This window comes from Lipotes vexillifer, unplaced genomic scaffold (genome assembly GCF_000442215.2).
Source record: "Lipotes vexillifer unplaced genomic scaffold, Lipotes_vexillifer_v1.1 scaffold118, whole genome shotgun sequence".
In the NCBI taxonomy this organism is placed as follows: domain Eukaryota; kingdom Metazoa; phylum Chordata; class Mammalia; order Artiodactyla; family Lipotidae; genus Lipotes; species Lipotes vexillifer.
This window is the reverse complement of record NW_006790289.1, coordinates 701,258-720,851: the sequence shown is the minus strand read 5'-3', so window position 1 is coordinate 720,851 and position 19,594 is coordinate 701,258. Positions and strand designations below refer to the sequence as shown.

Below are 19,594 nucleotides of genomic sequence, written 5' to 3'. Positions count from 1 at the left end.
TGCTTGTGTTCTGAAGCAACTGAGTAGGACATATATTAGCAAATAGGAGCCAAAATAACATCTATATTGCTGAAAATTTGAAGAAAGCTTAGAATGTTGGAGAACAATGCTTAGAATGAAAGCCAGTTGAGCTAGATGCCTTAACCCAAGAATTATAGAATTATCTACCTTCTTAGTTAAGTCTTCCCAAATTTACCAACCAGATAAAACATTTCATATTCCTGGTTAGGTAAAGGACAGAAAGAAAGGACAGAGGTTACAATAAATGAAATATTTCCCAAGAAAAGAAAAAGAATTGTTTACCCTGAAATGACAATGAAGTAAAATTAGGAATCAGTAAAAATTGCCAAGAAATTCTCCCCATGCCCACACAGAAGTGAAAACCGAAAGCTCCATTTCTAGAGCATTACATATCAAATGTTATGCAGGATGCAGCACAGAAGTACTTAGAAGTTAATTTGAAGCTTTACATTCTTATATAGGAGGGAGAAAAGTTTAATAAGAGCTAGATTTTCAGGCTTCCCTGGTGGCGCAGTGGTTGAGAGTCCGCCTGCCAATGCAGGAGACACAGGTTCGTGCCCCGGTCTGGGAAGATCCCACATGCCGTGGAGCAGCTGGGCCCGTGAGCCATGGCCGCTGAGCCTTTGCGTCCGGAGCCTGTGCTCCGCAGCGGGAGAGGCCGCAACAGTGAGAGACCCGCGTACCGCGAAAAAATTAAATTAAAATAAATAAACAAATAAATAAAAAGAGCTAGACTTTCAACCCAATTTAAAAAAATAAGGGAAATAGAGTGTATACAGTACTGATAAGTACAAATTTAATGATAGAAAACAAATAAACGAGATAATCAACAAAGCCAATAGCTTGTTTTTTTGACCAAACTAACAAAATAGACCACCTCATGCAAAATCAATGAAGAAAAAGAAAGGACAAAATTACTACTAATAATAAGATAGTGTTTAAAAATATAATTCTATGAAAAAATTTTGCTAATAAATGTAAAAACGTGACAACAATTTAGAATGTTATTTATCAAGAGTAATAGAGAAGCTAAAACATAGATTCTGCAACTACTAAAAACACAAGTCTATCAAATATTCTCACACATGCACACACACTAAAACCTAAATGGCTTTAATTATGAGTTTCATTAAAATTTAAAGAAACAGACAACTCCCATTTATTGTGAAATCTTAAGAAATAAAACAAAGTTGGGTAGAAAAAAAAGATGACGAAAATCTCCCCAATACAACACAACACCAAAATCACAAACAAAAATGAAAAACAAAAATTCTTTTAAATCAAAATTTGAATCTTCTACACTGTAAAAAGATCATAAACAAAGTTACCGGACAAGCCTCAGACTTAGAAAAGATATTTGTGAAGTCAATTTTAAGGAATTAGTGTCTAGAACAACTATCCTAAATCTTTTCAGCATTCCAAGACAATTTCATACTTGTAAAATTGCTGAGTACCCCAAACTGCTTTTCTCTGTGAGTTATATATATCAGAATTTTTCATATTAAAAAATGACAACTGATGTTTTAAAATATTTGATAATTTATTTAAAACAATCATAAATCAATTTGTTACCATAAATATTTCCTGAAAAATAACTATTTTCCAAAACAAAAAGAAAATAACTTTAATGACAGTCATTGTCTCGTTTTACACTTTTTCAAATCTCTGGCTTAACATGTGGCTTAACAGAAGACAGCTGGCTTCTCTTCTGTGCTTCTGCATTCAGTCTATTGCTATCTTAGTTTAGTTTATGTATATGAAGAAAATCCAGCCTTACTTACCCAGGTGTGTAGGTCAAGGGGAAAATCATCACACACGTACTCTGAAAGAATGTCAAAGTCTTCCCTGGTCCCTGGACCATAATTTGAGAATTGTTATTCTAGAATAAAAAATTCCCACAACCCAATATGAAAAGGCATAGATTTCAGTAGAAAAAAAGGGGTGGGGGGGAGCCAAAAGATATACATAAGCAATTCACAAGAGGAAATCTAAATGCCCCAAAACATTTTCCTCACTGTTTAATAGGTTTGGTAATCAACTACAAGTTAAAAATGACAAGATAGCTTTCCACACCCACAAGACTGACAAGAAATTTAAATCTGGAATTTATAAATGTTTGTGAGGGTTTAGAGTAATAGTAACTCTTATTCTGTGCTGGTGGGTATATAAACTGTCACCTTTTAAAGAAAAGAATAAGCTGTATTTAGTAAAGTTTCAGCTATCCCTACAATGATACCCAGAAATTTCCCTTCTAAATATTTACCTTGAAGAAGCACCAGGAGGCTTGCACAAGACTGACCACTGAGGCACTGTTATAATAGCATAAGTTGAAAACAACCTAAAAGTCCACCCATAGAGGAAATAGCTAAATAAATTGTAGTAGATAGTACCATGGAATTCTATGTAGCAGTTAAAATAAATTGACTATGTCTGCATTAAAAAAATCACATAGAAATATTTCATGTATAACATTTTATGTTACATATAACATTGACTATTAAGTTTCAAAAAGATGTATGTATCATATGTATCAGTATGATACTTTTTAAATTTTAAGACGGCCTAAAGGACTTCCCTGGTGGCACGGTGGTTAAGAATCCGCCTGTCAATGCAGGGGATATGGGTTCGACCCCTGGGGTTCGGGAAGATCCCACATGCTGCGGAGCAGCTAAGCCCATGAGCCACAACTACTGAGCCCACGCTCTGCAACTACTGAAGCCCACGCGCCTAGGGCCTGTGCTCTGCAACAAGAGAAGCCCGTGCACTGCAACGAAGAGTAGCCCCTGTTTACCACAACTAGAGAAAGCCCACGTGCAGCAACGAAGACCCAACACAGACAAAAAAAAAAAAAAAACCTAAAAATAATTCTATAAATAATTTATAGGTTGTATATATTTATACTTACATTCTATTTATATTAAAAGAATTAAAAACATGTCACAGAAATGCATGTATCTACTTCAGAAGACTGGGTATTGCTGGAGAAACAAAGAGGGAGATCAGATCAGGAAGCAATATAATAGAACTTCAAGTTTATTTGTTACATTTTTTACTCATCAACAACCAAAAATAAAGCAAATATGACTAAATGGTAATATTAGTTAAAATTGAATGATGGGTAATTGAATATTTTTTAAGTTATCCTCTGTCCTTGTCTGTATGTTGGATATTTTATAATACTTCAAATAAACATAAAATTAAATTGAAAATCCAGGTTCACATTAGATAGTATGACAGGAGACATAGAAAATTAGTTGGAATTTAGGTATGTATCTGGAATTTTGTAACATTTATATGGCAACTTCTGGATAATAACTTGACATTTGAATCATTCAGGATGGACTTCTCATCCCTTTCCAATTGTTTATAAATATTTTATTAATACCCTATCTCCATGATTGTTCCGCTGGCCTATAGATTGCCTCTGTTAATGTTTATTGTGTTCCTGCAGATGGACAGTGTTATGAGTATAAATGGATGGCGAGTGCTTGGAAGGGCTCTTCCCGAACAGTCTGGTGTCAAAGATCAGATGGTATAAATGTAACAGGTAAACCTCCCATTTCTTTGTTCTTTGAAAGTCTTACTGTAACACGCATGTAACTGGTTAAAGAAAATAATTAAGAAAACAAAGATATTCTTTGAGTATTCCACACGTGGTTGGGTTCACGACACCTGAGCTGTGCACCTGATGACCAATGACAAATTATTTTACTGTTTAATGTTTCAATTAAATTCTCCCTCACCCAGCCATTTTAGACATTGCTGCTATAATTTACTTAAAATACTGTCTAATTCTAATAAATGATTATAAGTAAATACTTCTCAGATTGTTTTTCCTAGAAATCTTATATATTAATAACTTACTTCTTACATGCTAAGAAAGTCAATATTTTGTTGACTTTGTTTCTGTGCCTTAAAGGCAGTATACATGCAGTCCAAAAATATTGCCAAGAGAATATGATTACACAAATCCAAATATTTTGCTTAAATTCAGAAATCTATGATTTATAGTTTTTTATTAATTAATATAGAAGACCTATTGGTAAAACTCAAGCCCAGAGCATATGAGTAGCCAATCTACCTACTCTGTCCCAAGTCAAAAATCATTGTACATTGAAAGAAGAAATCCAAATGAAAACTTTTTTTGAATTTCCTTTGACCCAAATATACCCCCAAGAACTACTCTAATCTACAGTTACTGAAGTTTCCTTATCTGAGTCCAGTAAATGCAAGGGATCCCAAAGACCCTTTGAAGAGGGAAGAAAATTGGCCCCAGAGATGGAGTGAACCACCCTGCAAATTTTCTACAAAGAAACCAGGGTCAGAACAGAACCTCAGCCTCAGGCCCATGGACCCAAAGATCTAATGTCTCTTCTTAAACAATGTATTTGTAGAGATCTAATCTACAGGAATCTCCATAGCATAGCAGCAGCCTGAGTATTGACAGTTAACTGTTCGGGGGACCTGCTGACTTGCTGCCATTCTTTTGACCCTCTGGCAGGGAGAAAAAGTAATGTGCATTTTGTTGCCTCTGAGTAAATGTCCATTTATAAATTTAACTGTAATATCTACAGTAAGATGATAGGAACAGGGGTTGATATGCTTTTTAGAAAGCATAAATTTTTATATCGAATTTTAAATTACCTGGATTTATTGAAACCTAATTACTCATTTCTTCCTTATGAAAGCTAGAGCAGGATGTCAGACTGTATTCTTGTGAAGATTTTATACATGAGAAATCTGTGTTAAGAAACACTTGATAATAGCAACTCCCAGTGGATACATCTATAACAAAAGACAGACACCTACCAAGAAATGCTTTGCTCTCTCACACGATTATTTTCTGGAAGAAAAATCTGTTCCAAGCACACCACTCTCAGAGGCAACAGGGGGAGACAGACTTCTGGGAAGAGAAGCATAGGCTTTCTGAACCCAAAGGCATTATAGAGGTGGTCCACTCAACTCAGCTGTTGAAAATGAATGTCTACATTCTTCTTTAAACTATTCAGAGGGTATTTTACAGCTTCCCCAGAGGATCCTATCAGTTTTCAGTGTTTTTTTTCTTTCCAAATATGGATGCAAATAATAGTTGTCTGCCTTTTCTTCTACGTGTTAAAAGCTCTTTTCACACTGAGATTGGGGCTATTCCCCAATGCAAAGGTAAGTCAAATTTTAAAAGACTTACCTGTAGAAATCATATTTTCAACTTCTTTTCTATATAAGTATCCCATGTATTTATTCCCTTCTAATGCTGTTTTATACCCCCCCCCCAAAAATGTGTAAATGATTGATTTGTGATAAACTCTGTATGCATTCTTCTTCCATCTTTTAGGAGAGATGAGATTCTTTATGAGAAATAGACAAGCATGTAAAGTATATTATCTGGCTTGATTGATTGCTTTAATTTTATGAATAGTTGTCCTTATAAGAAACTCAAGATGCTGCTTTACTTTGTCTTCATATGTTTAATGATGATAATTTCAATATGGCCATGTAACTGCAACTGCCTTGCAATGACTAACTGCTTTTCCATAACAATTTTTTCTGTGAATATTTTGTTTATAATATAGAGAGATAAGGCAAGGAATTAATAGGTACCTTTGATTAGATTCCAGAGGATCATCAATTCCACAAATAAAGGAAAAATTTTGCTTTGCTAAAATTCTAAATTGAACAACTATCAGTTCTTTCCATGCCACCAATACTGTTTCTTTATGACATCTATTCTTGTCTTGAAACTTCATTATAACAACTTCAGCACACCTGGTACTGTACTTGAAGGAAGAAAGAAGAGGACTAAACAGAGAGCTGCAATGTCAAGTTAAAACAATAGTGCAGACATACACTTAGTAGCTGCCTTTGTTTTCTTATACCCCAAAAATATCCTGAATTAGTGATTTTCTCAAAAAGAAATATGTATTATAAAAAATACATATACGGAGCTTCCCTGGTGGCTCAGTGGTTGAGAGCCCGCCTGCCGGTGCGGGGGACGCAGGTTCGTGCCCCAGTCCGGGAGGATCCCACATGCCGCGGAGCGGCTGTGCCCGTGAGCCATGGCCACTGGGCTTGCGCGTCCGGACCCTGTGCTCCGCAGCGGGAGAGGCCACAACAGTGAGAGGCCCGTGTACCACAAAAAAAAAAAGAAAAAAAAATACATATACAAGATAGTCACATGAATTAAAGGGACATCTTAACATGGAAACTATTTATTTGAATAACCAAGTATGAATTTTAAAAGAATATTAAATCTGCTTTTTAGTGCTGGACTTGGTCTCAGAAACTATGATAAATAGCTTGCAGGCAATTAGTGTTTTCAAAGTAGCAACTATAAAATCATCCATTCAACAGGTGCTTATTGAGCACCTGCTGAGTGGCAGGTACTATGCTGTCTCCTCTGAATAAGAAGAGCCTCGAGATCCTAAATAAAGTGGTCAAGGTCAACCAAATATTTCAGTCAGCTGCCCTCAGAAAAGTCTGTGGGATTCCCAAGGTGGTTCAGGATTCAAAGACAAGTCTACAACAATGATGTATTTTTAATCATTGCAAGAGATGCTACTTGTCAAAATATGATTTTCTGTTCTGCAGGGGGCTGCTTGGTGGTGCACCAGCCTGATGCTGACAGGTCTTGTAATCCACCGTGTAGTCAACCTCACTCGTACTGTAGCGAGGTATGTGTGAATTCATTAGAGTAGGCAAGCCAGCTTCATCATTTGTCACCCCACTGCCTCTGGTACAATCCATTCCCCAACCCCAAAAAAAGCATGTCTTGAGGCATGAAAATTCTATTTTGGGACCTCTCCTTTTATCACTATAAACAATTCTGAATGCACTTGCCTCTACTGTTAGAATAAGTCTGTAAAGGGACAAAAAGTGTGTTCTTTTTTACGTAGTTATGACAGAAATTACATGAATTCCCAGAACAATATTTCTTTAGAGCCTGCTCTTCAAGTCAGGTCTGTTATGCTTATAAAGATCACCTTGCATGTGCAGTATAAGTCTTGTTCTCCTGCAGACGAGGATGTGCAGTTGTGAAGAAGGGTACACTGAAGTCATGTCTTCCAATGGTACACTTGAGCAATGCACACTTATCCCCGTGGTGGTGATACCCACTGTGGAGGACAAAAGAGGAGATGTGAAAACCAGTCGGGCAGTACATCCAACCCAACCCTCCAGTAACCCAGCAGGACGGGGAAGGACCTGGTTTCTACAGCCATTTGGGCCAGGTGAAGTGACTAGACAGTGTTGACGTAGAATTCTTTAGCTATATATTTAACCAATGCCAAAGGATTAAAAAAATGAGCAAGCATTTTCATATGAGTTAATTATTTTATGTATAGTCATTTATGTTGATACTGCCATATATTATTATAATTTTCTACTATTATGAAAAAAGCACTCATGCTGAAAATTCAGAAAAATGTGTACTTTCTTCTGAGAAAAATTTTAGGATTGATATTATTTATTTTAATTTCAGCCCTAAATTTAGGAGTGTAATTATTTTCGCATTGAACAAAGAAATCTAACAATGAAAATATTAGGAAAAAAGTGTTGTCATTCAGAACACGAATAAAACTATAAAGACATTAAAGAATTTTCCGTTTCACCACAGAGTGTTAAATATTTGAACCTTAAATAGGAAGATCAGCAATGCAGGAGATACTTGGCAGCCAGACCAACTTCTACCAGCCCTTAGAGTTGGCACACTCAAATGCTCATAATCTATACTAGCACCAGATAAACGGGGGCAGGGATGGAGCCTTCCTGTCTAGATGGGACAATCTAAGCTTGGAGACTGACCAGACACCTGTCATATTCAACAGACGGCTCGTAATGTATCTAGTAATGGACTTGAAGCCCATACAGACAAAAGCTTGAAGCCTCATCAGATGCTATCCTTACTCTGTACATTTTCTCTCTGCAGTTGATTCAACCATATGCTTAGCCCTAGAACTAAGCTGGTGCTTAAAAATGTGCTGCAAGAGCTATATGGTAACTAAGATCATGACACTTTTTCTCACACCCTAGAGGGATGACAAGTTCATGAATGACCGAAGGAAATCTCCAGGCAAAGCCAGGCAGAAACTACTTCCTGACTCCGTTAGAAACATGAGAAAGGAAGGAAGCGATCTGCATAGCCAGCACATCTCTATTTTTAATGCATTTAGTCAAAACACTTTCACCTTACTGGTGAATCACTATTGGGAATTTTTTTTTTAAGTATGTTCAATATTTGGGTGATTCATATTTAACCACATCATCCCTGCCTTGATTAGGTTTCGAGCTGAAAATAAAATTTATTTTGTAAAGGCTGACCTGTTTCTGTAAGCATGGGAAACTCTTCCTCTCACTGTCCAGGACAGTGGACCAGCAAATGGCCATTTGCAGTCTTGACCCTGACCAAAAATCCAAGCAGATCTCCGCACATCAAAACTGATTTTTAAAGAGAGAATATTATTATTGTCATTTTTCATTTAATATATAGTTTTCCTAAAGTGAACATTTTAATATATTAAAAAGGTACATGTTTTAAGAACATACAATTAGACCTTGCTCTTGGTTTATGAAAAACCCAAAAATATCTGTTGAATTTCTCTCAGGGCAAATAAACCCAATAGAGCTCTTTCGATTTTGAACCCAGACTCAAATTTTTTAAATCTTTAGAAATGAGAAAAAAAAAAAAAGCGTATTTAGAATATTAACTTAGTTTATTTCCAGCAAGTGAACCCCTAATTGATCCAGCTCTAGGCAAAAAAAAAAAAAATTCATAGTACTAATTTGCTTTTGATGTCTTCCAGATATTGGATAAACCAGAGTCTCTGTGGAGTCAGTTTGCCCAATCTATAATTTTAATTCTAAAATCATGTGTTTAGCTGTATGTGTGCAACAGAAAATATATGTTGGCGTGAGGATCAAGTTAGGTTAGGCAAAGTCATTAATAGTGTCACTCGTTTGAAGTTTATTCAGAATATAAAACTGAGAAGTTCAAAGTGAATGAGACCAGAAAACCAAATTTTAAAAGTTCCTATCATAAAACTGGAAAAAAAGAAAAATTCCTGTCCTGATTCCATGCAATAGAAAAGGTAGAAAAAAGTTATTTAGAGATTCTTTTATATGTTAATCAAAGTTGGCTGTTTTTACAAATGATATTGTCAAATCAGTTTTAAAGCACGCTCTAAGTATAAACTAGATAAAGGATTATTAATTCCAAAAATGTTAAATATATTTACTATCAATTCATCTGGAAGAAATACTCAAATGACAGAGTTTACATTGAGATACCTGTCAGCATTAACTCAAAGTTGTAGGACTTTCTTGAAATTGCATTATTTTTTCTTCTCTTCTCACAATTGCCATTCTAAAGATAGAATGAAAATCAGAAGAAAATGTTTATATTAGCATTACACATATATTGGGTTTAAAAGAAAATTCAGATAAGCAGCAGCAGCAATGTAGACCTGTTAACTTGAAATCTGAACTTGAATTCAAACTTCATTGCTTTTCAATTCAATTTTCATTGATAATTTATCTTTAATGAAGGACCATCTAACTCACTATAGCAGCTTTGCATTAATCACTAATTATGCCTAAGCAATAATTCATTTTGAGTTGTGAAAGGACTTGGTCATATGTGACTGGTCATTGGTTGTGGTTAAAGACTGTCATATATATACACCAGACTAATGTAAATTAATGACTAATATCCATTCTTCTTAGATGGTAGACTAAAGACCTGGGTTTACGGTGTAGCAGCTGGGGCATTTGTGTTACTCATCTTCATTGTCTCCATGATCTATCTAGCTTGGTGAGTGTTTAAATATTTCAAAATCTAAGGGGATCTCTATTTCAGAGGAAACACTTTCAACTGGCCATAACCAGGAAGAGCAATCTAATGTCTCAAATAAGTATTCCACATTAGTGTTCATCTGAATTTCTGAATAAGCATGGCTTTAGTCTTAGATAGTCTAAAAACTACCAACTCTGAGCCACTTAATTTCTGAAGATGAGCCAGAGCTGCCCCAGGTCATCTTCTCAAGTGTGTTCTCCTTGGTTCTATAAGCAAACATTACTTTGTATACTTATGATGAACTGTAGATTTTTATATTGAATTACTACTGAAGAAGATATTATGGTAATACCCAATTCAACTATCTCTTAAAACATGTATTAATTATAAATTGTTTTATTTATAAAAGTTTATGGACAAATATAAATGATTATACTATAACATTATTTCCATTGTTAGTACTAGAGGAATTCCATTTAAACAATTCATCTTTTACAGGATAATAAATATTTGAAGGGTTCTGTTTCAAGTTGATTCAGAGCATAAAACAGAGAAATTAAAAAACCAGAAAATCAAATTTTCAGGTTGAATTTAGGCAGTGTAGGCAATTAAGCAATTTAAGTTTATCAATGTTTCCAGTTTTTTCATTTAAAACAATAAAAATTGCAATTGAATATTTTCTTTCTCCCAATTTTAATGATTTTTTTTTCTTTACAGCAAAAAGCCAAAGAAACCCCAAAGAAGGCAAAACAACCGACTGAAACCTTTAACCTTAGCCTATGATGGAGATGCAGACATGTAGACCATAACTTATCCTGCAACAACCAGTCTCAGCTTTCTACCTTTGCTGTAGATATCCAGAGGCCACAAAGCTATTCAAACTGTATGGATTAAAATACATTGTAACTTCTTAAAAGATCATCATCACAGTGCCACTGGAGATATCAAGACAGTACCACTTACATAGAAACCATCAGCCTTGAGAATTCTAGGAGATTTCGTTGAATACATGCTGCATTCTGAGAGTTTTATGTGATCTTTCTGAAATCTACCAACTGATAATTCACTTTCATCTCTAAAATACGGTGGTGGGATTGGCCAGTTAGGATGTCTGACGCAAGCCTCTGTCTGCAGTTAACCATAGTAACATTTTCGCATGAAGAGTTTATACCAAGATCTCTACACTACTATAGTCAAACATAACAACATGTATACTCAATTGATGATACACACTATGTCAGATTATGTACTTGTTGATAAGCAGTTTTAATGGTGAATAAAGATAAACTCTAAACTGAGCAGAAAACCCACTGAATAAATTCAGCATCCTGGTGATTGATGATAGTTTCATTGACCTGCATTTCAGAGGCAAAGACCCTTTTATAAGACTTAATTCTTGTCTCTCTCCAAACTACAAATGCTGGACAGGTACTAGTACCTTAGAAGAGTCCTCAAGTTCAGTATTTTATAGTGGTTATCGTCTGGAAAACTAATTTGCTTGTGTTAATACAGTATGTTTCTACTTTCTCTAATTTTCAAACTGATTGCCTGCATCTTTTTTGCTATATGGAAGGCACATTTTTGCACTATATTAGTGCAGCATGATAGGCACTTAACCAGTATTGCCATAGAAACTGCCTCTTTTCATATGGGATGAAGACATCTGTGCTCAGAGTGTCAAGGAGACATTTACAAGTTCTTGTGTCCTAAAGAGAGTAAAGTTCAGTTGGGATGGCGACAGAATGGAATTATCTATTACATCCGCTGCACACTTCCTCATCACTGCAGCCATTGTGAAATCAACAACATGGCGGTAATTTAAGTGTTTAAATCCCGAACTCACTAACCCTCCAAAAGATGGATCCCTCCAGTTGGTTTTTAATTGTACTTTGAAGGCTGTTTATGACTAGATTTTTATACTTGTTATCTTTGTTAAAAAAAGAAAAGAAAAGAAAAAAAGGAGCTGGTTGTCTTTTTAATTTTGAGCAGATGGAAAAAATGTGTTTGTGATTTTTTGTAACTAAAAGAAATCAAAATTGTGTGTTGATTTTTTCTTTCTCCCTGATTTGTTTTCCTAGTTTCAGATGGAATGTATTTCAAGATCCATTGTTTTGTCTTTCTCACCAGTAAAATTTGAAGCGAGTCTTTTTAATGTATGATATCAAAAACTAGAATTTTTAAAAGAGAAGAATAAATATTTTGTCCAGGGCTTCATTAAATATCTAGACCAAGGGTGGCACACCTTTTCTGTAAAAGGTCAGGTGGTAAAGATTTTCAGCCAGGTCTATGTTGCAACTTCTCCATTCTGCCGTTGTGAGAACGCAGCCGTAGACAATACACAGTACAGTACATAAAAGAATGAGCATGGATGTTTTCCAATAAAACTTCCTTTAAAAGAAGTCAGCAGGCCACATTTGTTGTGGTTTGCTGGTCCCTGGTCTAGAAGCTTTTTCAGTGCTAACTCACTCTCCACTGTGTCATCTTGAGCTTTCATTCATTTACCCTCAGACTGCGATCAGTGTTTAATTTCAGAAATGAAAAGCAGTCATTCAACTTATCACTGTATTGGAAGTAGCTATATTTTTCACAGATGTAGCCCTGGGAATGGCACAGTAAAATGATATCTAACTCGGCTGGTTTCTTTTGTATGAAAGGAAAACTCAAAAGGTGCCATTAAAAAGCGATACCATTTTTCAGGCAACATTTATTGCGACAACATTTGGGAGACGGAAGGACGTTACGTTTTCAGGTCTTTAAAAAATAGCATCACAAGCTATTCTATCTTAGACATAGCTGTGTTGCTATACAAGTGGTTTGGACTAGAAGGTATCTTACCTTCATACTAGAGTTTGAACTCCCCCTACTGTTTGCTAGAGTATTTGCAAAGATTACAAAAGATAGATTGGAATGTCGTTGTCCCTCAAATAAACAGATTTCTACATATTTCGATAAGCATTAAATGCGGTAAGCACTAATTCCTTATTCAACATTCACTGTATTAAGCAACATGTAAATCATTTCTAAGCAAACATGATGTCAGGAAAATGAGAATTTTACCTTAAACCAAGGATTTGAACAAGGAAAAGCATAAAAACAATTCCATTTCATCTGTCTTATTAAAGAGGAAGACAAAAATAATATTGTCACCCTAAAACTGTGATTGTCAATATATGTACTCAGGGGTCTTCCAGATAATCCTCAAGCTGATCTCTTTGAATAAAATGAACTCCATTTGTCCAAAATGGTTGAGAAATAGTCCGTTGCAGTTACTTGAAGAGTTTCGCTGACAGTCTTATGAAATGCATGCCATACCCAATACCCTTGAAATTGTTGACTAGAATAAAATATTGTTGCTACTAATGTTGTACTTACGATCATTTAAAAGTCATTAATTCAGAAAGCAGATCAGTATCATCCTACCTATATTGTTAAAATTAAATGAATAGATCAACATTATAAAATGTCATGAAAATACAAGATGATTTTATTCATAAATTGATTACCTTTTACAGATATGAAGGAAACTAGGTTCAATGTGATCTAACACTAGGGAGCATACTGGAAGTTCCTCATTAGGAGAAATAAATACTGGATGGCCTCTTGTTAGAAAGGTACAAAGAGGAGAATGTAGCTAGCTGGCTATTTTGGACAAATGAAGGTTACTATATTCATGTTATAAACATGAAAATGGCCTTATTTTTGTTCCTGGCATGAGTCACTAATGAGTTAAGTACTTTACTGGAATTTCATCAAAACCTTATTCCTCCTGTTCATTCTAAGAATTCAGGAGGGCAATATAGTAGTAACTTGTCTATTGACACTTTTGCCTTACCAAAATGGTCTGTGAGCCCACGAAGATTAAGAATTACTGTTCTGTAAGTATGAAGGTTTGCTTGGTTTTAAAAAAAGAAATGAAAAATATTGACACAGTATTATGCTATTTTGTTGGACTGTTTCCATTTAAATGACATAGAAGTGGCATAACTGATCTCTCTTGAAAGAGGGTGGTTTGCTCATTCATCAATATCTAATCTAGGAAATTGACCACAATCCTTATTTCAAAGCCTTTTTGAGGACTCTGGTGTAGTTTAAAGCTAATTTAAAAAGGAGTGCATAAAAGCATGTTTTTAATTATAACAAAGCACAAGTACCTGTAACAAGACAAATATTTATTGAATTATCACATGTAAGACACTCTGCTAGGCACTGTAAAATATTAGTAATGGCTAAGACATTCAAAACAAGGAAAAATGCTTAATGAGTGAAAATGACACACACATCACCCTTCACTCCAGATTTAGTGTTCAACATGGTTAGTATTTTTCCTTATGTAATGTCCACGTCTCGGGCCATGCTGGCAGGCTTTGGCTATATGGCTCCTCTACCCTCAGGCAGGTGGCAGTGGGCATAGTGGCAAGTAACACCTCTCATTTTTTTTTTTAACCTCTTCTAACTCCCTGTATATCCTTCTCCTTTATGATGATGTTCAGTGCCTGGTCTCTGTCTACTCTGCTCTCTTATCAACAACTAATCTTGTCTGCTTCCCCCAGAACCACCTTCTGCTAAACATGCCTACATTTTTAATAAGAAAAGACAGTGGTGAATACCTATATGTCTTTCCTGTTGGAGTCAAAGTGTCATTTAGAGTGTGAACAGGTTCATTTAAACAGAATGTACTGGTCAAAGACATGATTAAAAAAGAAAATCTGTGGAGGACATGCCAAAAAAAAAAAAAAATAGACATTTTCTGTAAAAATGTCAATTCCTACCTTAGATTTAGTCCTACCCAGTACTATCCCCCTCCACCAATCTTCCCCTCGTGCCTTTGTTCACACGCTAGTCTACAAGACAGCGAGGGAGGCCTGCACCTTTCAAAACTTGCAGAAAGAAGAGCCTATTAGGCTGAATCAAGGTTTGAACAGATTTGCAAGAATCAGACTTCCCAAATGATCCAGGGTCTCACTATTTGTAAAAATATTACCAAATTCAAGTATGTTTCTTGTTCTATTTCCACTCTAAGCTTGAGGGTATTGAAAGGAGAGCAGTCCATGAACAAATGTGTGAGGAATCACGTCAGACAGTGATCTTTCCTGGGTCTAATTAAGATGTGAGAACTGAAAACTTCTGCCTGTCCCTTCTGGTCCTGCCCTCAGGTGGCTGAGAGTGCAGAGCAGGATTTCAGGTGTCTGAAGCTGGAGTGTGGGCCCAGCGGACATGACTCTTTATAAAAAGGATGTTTTCCAGTGTGATATAATTCTGTATCTAGCAGGGAAACTGAGAAATGGTTATGTCTACATTATGAAATGAGTCAAACAAATGCTAAATGGATAGAGTAAATTTTGTAGTTTTATGTTTTCGTGCTTCTACCAAGGCAGATCTTAAAATGGCAGTTATATGAAGACATTTAGCTTGTGAGAGTCATGTTTCCTGTGATCAGAAACCTCTAGTCTATTTAAACTATCACTGGGTGTCAGTCTTGTGTTTTGTAGATTTTTTTTTTTAAACAATAGTTTCTAGATTACCTACTTTGAACCCTCAGTGAGCTTTTCCCAACTATCTTTCAGGACTCTATTTACGTTTATTTTTTCAAAGGAAGATTTCCTTCCTGATACTTTTTCCTGCCTATTTCTAGTACAAAGATTTGAAGCGATCAGTATCTGTCATTGTAAAATATAACTTTATTAAATTTGCAATGTCTTTCTATAAATTATAATCCCCTAAATATGTTTTTTGGTTAATTTAATTACCTGAGTATTTATTAATATTTTGTTTAAGTAAGGAGGCAGCTGTCTAAGAAGTTTTTGTTAATATTACTTTGTAAATTGTGTAATTTATTTTAAATTATGTACATTTCTTTTTTAATGCACAAAATGTCTATGTACAATTAACTACAGATTTGCAAATAATGTCACTAAGCTTTATTCAGTTAATATAGATGGCATGTGAAGATGTAATATGCTTTTTTACATTTTCATATGGGTTATTTGTAAATAACTATGTTGGTGATAAACATAAACACGGAAATCATTTTCATTCTACTCATGTGTATCTGTGTTTTAATTTGCACCATTTGCTGCTCAAATGTGGGGTAAATTTTTTTTCAGTGGAAAACCAAATCTTTTTACTACTGTACTGCACTTCCCTGGGTCTTTTTTTTTTTTTTTTTTAGCAATTCCAATTTAGAAAGTTTGAGAGATGCAAACCTTTACTTTAAAAGTCTGCAGTGGCCACAGATTAATCATCCTGGACAAAGGAACTCTTGGTTTCCAGTAAATTAAAAAAGACTAACTAGCAGAGGATCCTAAGATACTCTAGAATACCGTGCAGCTCTTCTTTCTCCCTCAGTCAGAAGGCGAGCCTCTCCCTGTCCATTTTCCCTATGTCTACCAGTAAAAGACCAATCCTAAAAAAAAAAGGCAGACGCTCACACATTAACAAATTAAGATCCCCTTCATTCCCAAAATTAAGATTCACACATTAACAAATTCAGGAAGAGATGCACAAATTAGATAAATTACTGCTAGGGTAGCTTGCAACTAAAACATTTTCTGAAATCGCTGTTTGCTAAAATATAACTAATGAGCAAGGAACCTGTTAAACACAGTATATGGACCGCTCAAAATATACAGCTAGCCTCAAACGCTTGTTGAAAAACCTGTGATCTGCAGTCTCCTTATTTTCTGTATTGTTCATTACAGCTCAATCTAGATGAAAATTTTTTAAATAACCCACATATTTCTTTATATGTATCTGGACATTCATAGTCAATTACTAACTTCATTTTTTATTTTGCATCTCTAATTTATGTCCTGCAAACACAAATATGAACACAACTGGTCTACATTTTGCTGGTCTGAGTCCCTAGTGATTCCCTTCATTAAACTCTGAACATACTCCAAAGAAAAGCCAACACACACTACAATTTACAGGTCTTGTCGGTGTCGATTACTCTGAAAACAGTACATACATACAAAAATGCTTACATGCAGTCAGACTTTCTGATGTTGCAGTCTTTTTTTCTTTTTTTTCTTCAGATCACTCCCCCTCCCCCTTTCCATATTCCTCCATAGCATCTCCCTGCCAAGGTAACTCAAGTCAACAATCTGATATGTATCCGGCCATATTTTGCTCCTTGATCATATAATCTGAATATGATGGGGACAGGGGTAGAAAAGGAGAACAGAGAGAGAGAAACGGGCTAAATTTAGTAGATACAATAAGAAAACAGCTTCATTTCTTTTCCTATTACTGTTTCAAACACACTAAGATGTCCTTTGTCCTCCCCTTGGCAACCCTATTGCAAATCCCATAGCTCTCTGGTCACAATGTGAGTTATGAAAAACACTCAGTCCAGGCTAAAACAAAACATCAATCCCTCTCATTGTTTTCATTTCCTTGCTGACTAGCAACTTTTATCTTTTCCTGTATGTGTTGGCTATTTGGATTTGGTCCTCTATTACATATCATTTTTAAATGGCAATTTTGGTGATAACAAAGTGGTTAATTTTAGGCCATCAATTAAATTTAAATTTTTTGGTAAAGAAAAATTTCTGAATTTTATTTATCCACAATCTAGTTTTCCATCCCAGGCAGAGATGCTCTTACAAGGGCCCCTGCCGCTTCACTGCCCCCAGCTCTCTGCTATTTCTGAGCATGCTCACCTCCCCTCTCATGCTAACCCTTGAGGCCAATGTCACATGGAGGTGATCAAGTTGGAACCCAATCTTCCATTAAAACCACACACTTTCCTTAGAGCACTGCCCTTACTGTTATCTCTACCTGGAACACTCTTCCCGTTGATATAGGCCTGGCAGCTCCCTTACTTCATGCAGGTCTCTGCTCAAATGCCACCTCATCTGAGAAGGTGCGAGGCCTCAAGCACTGACTCCCTCTGTCACTTTTCTATCCTCCTGCTCTTCTTTAGTTTTCTTTATGGCACCTTATATTATGTATCTTTTTGGATGGTGGTTGTGTTTTTACTGTCTCTCACACACACGAGAGGCCAGGTCTTTATCTGTTTTGTTCCTTGCCTGGAATGAAGCCCAACACATAGTAAGAACAATAAATTCTTGTTGGATGAATACATGAACAAAAGAATTAGTGAACTGTGAGGTTTATGGACAAAGAGTAGTTAAGGTTAATTAGGAGATCAATTATAAAGAGACCACTAGGGTTAAGTGACCAACTAATTCATCCAAAACTTAAAGTTGTCAGTACTCCATCATGAATCATTTTATATTCATTTCACTTGCCACAAGTATGTTCACCTAAATTCCTCAGAAAGCACAATGCTGTGACATGGGAAGAATAGTGACAGAGCACTCGAAGAAATAAACTCAGTAATGACTGAGCCTGGCATCATGGAAGAATGACAGCTGAGGACATGCCAGGAAGATGTGGGCCATGGGATTTGAAAAACTATCTTGAGAATGGAGTCTATAAAAGAGAATCCTGTCATAGCTTTCTCTTAATTTTAATTTCATTGCATGGGAAACTCCAGTGGGAGACACGAGGGAGCAGGGAATACCCGGAAATAAAGGAGGGAGGCTGATTAAGAAAAAGGAAATTGCAACAAAAAGAATAAAATATCAAGGAATAAACCTACCTAAGGAGACAAAAGACCTGTATGCAGAAAATTATAAGACACTGATGAAAGAAATTAAAGATGATACAAATAGATGGAGAGATATACCATGTTCTTGGATTGGAAGAATCAACATTGTGAAAATGACTCTACTACCCAAAGCAATCTACAGATTCAATGCAATCCCTATCAAACTACCAATGGCATTTTTCACAGAACAAAAATTTTCACAATTTGTATGGAAACACAAAAGACCCCGAAGAGCCAAAGCAATCTTGAGAAAGAAAAACGGAGCTGGTGTGACAAAGCTCAGGCTGCCTGACTTCAGACTATACTACAAAGCTACAGTAATCAAGACAGTATGGTACTGGCACAAAAACAGAAAGATAGATCAATGGAATAGGATAGAAAGCCCAGAGATAAACCCATGCACATATGGTCACCTTATCTTTGATAAAGGTGGCAGGAATATACAGTGGAGAAAGGACAGCCTCTTCAATGTAAAAGAATGAAATTAGAACACTCCCTAACACCATGCACAAAAATAAACTCAAAATGGATTAAAGGGGCTTCCCTGGTGGCTCAGTGGTTGAGAGTCCACCTGCCGATGCAGGGGACATGGGTTTGTGCCCCGGTCCGGGAGGATCCCACATGCCGCAGAGCGGCTGGGCCCGTGAGCCATGGCCGCTGGGCCTGCGCGTCCAGAGCCTGTGCTCCGCAATGGGAGGGCCACAGCAGTGAGAGGTCTGTGTACCGCAAAAAAAAAAAGATTAAAGACCTAAATGTAAGGCCAGAAACTATCAAACTCTTAGAGGAAAACATAGGCAGAACACTCTATGACATAAATCACAGCAAGATCCTTTTTGACCCACCTCCTAGAAAAATGGAAATAAAAACAAAAATAAACAAATGGGACCTAATGAAACTTCAAAGCTTTTGCACAGCAAAGGAAACCATCAACAAGACGAAAAGACAACCCTCAGAATAGGAGAAAATACTTGCAAATGAAACAACTGACAAAGGATTAATCTCCAAAATTTACAAGCAGCTCATGCAGCTCAATATCAAAACAACAACCCAATCCAAAAATGGGCAGAAGACCTAAAGAGACATTTCTCCAAAGAAGATATGCAGATTGCTAACAAACACATGAAAGAATGCTCAACATCATTAATCATTAGAGAAATGCAAATCAAAACTACAAT

General features: G+C 36.0%; 1 protein-coding gene across 1 annotated transcript in view; it reads left to right on the top strand.

Moving 5' to 3' along the window:
- THSD7A (thrombospondin type 1 domain containing 7A) overlaps positions 1-10,607 on the top strand; it is a 449,214-nt gene extending 438,607 nt beyond the window's left edge. The window contains exons 24-28 of the mRNA XM_007463528.1: positions 3,473-3,568; positions 6,607-6,689; positions 7,034-7,244; positions 9,736-9,823; positions 10,523-10,607. Of these exons, the coding sequence (XP_007463590.1) occupies positions 3,473-3,568; positions 6,607-6,689; positions 7,034-7,244; positions 9,736-9,823; positions 10,523-10,607 (563 nt within the window). The remainder of the gene's footprint in view (positions 1-3,472; positions 3,569-6,606; positions 6,690-7,033; positions 7,245-9,735; positions 9,824-10,522) is intronic.
- Positions 10,608-19,594: the final 8,987 nt, after the last annotated feature.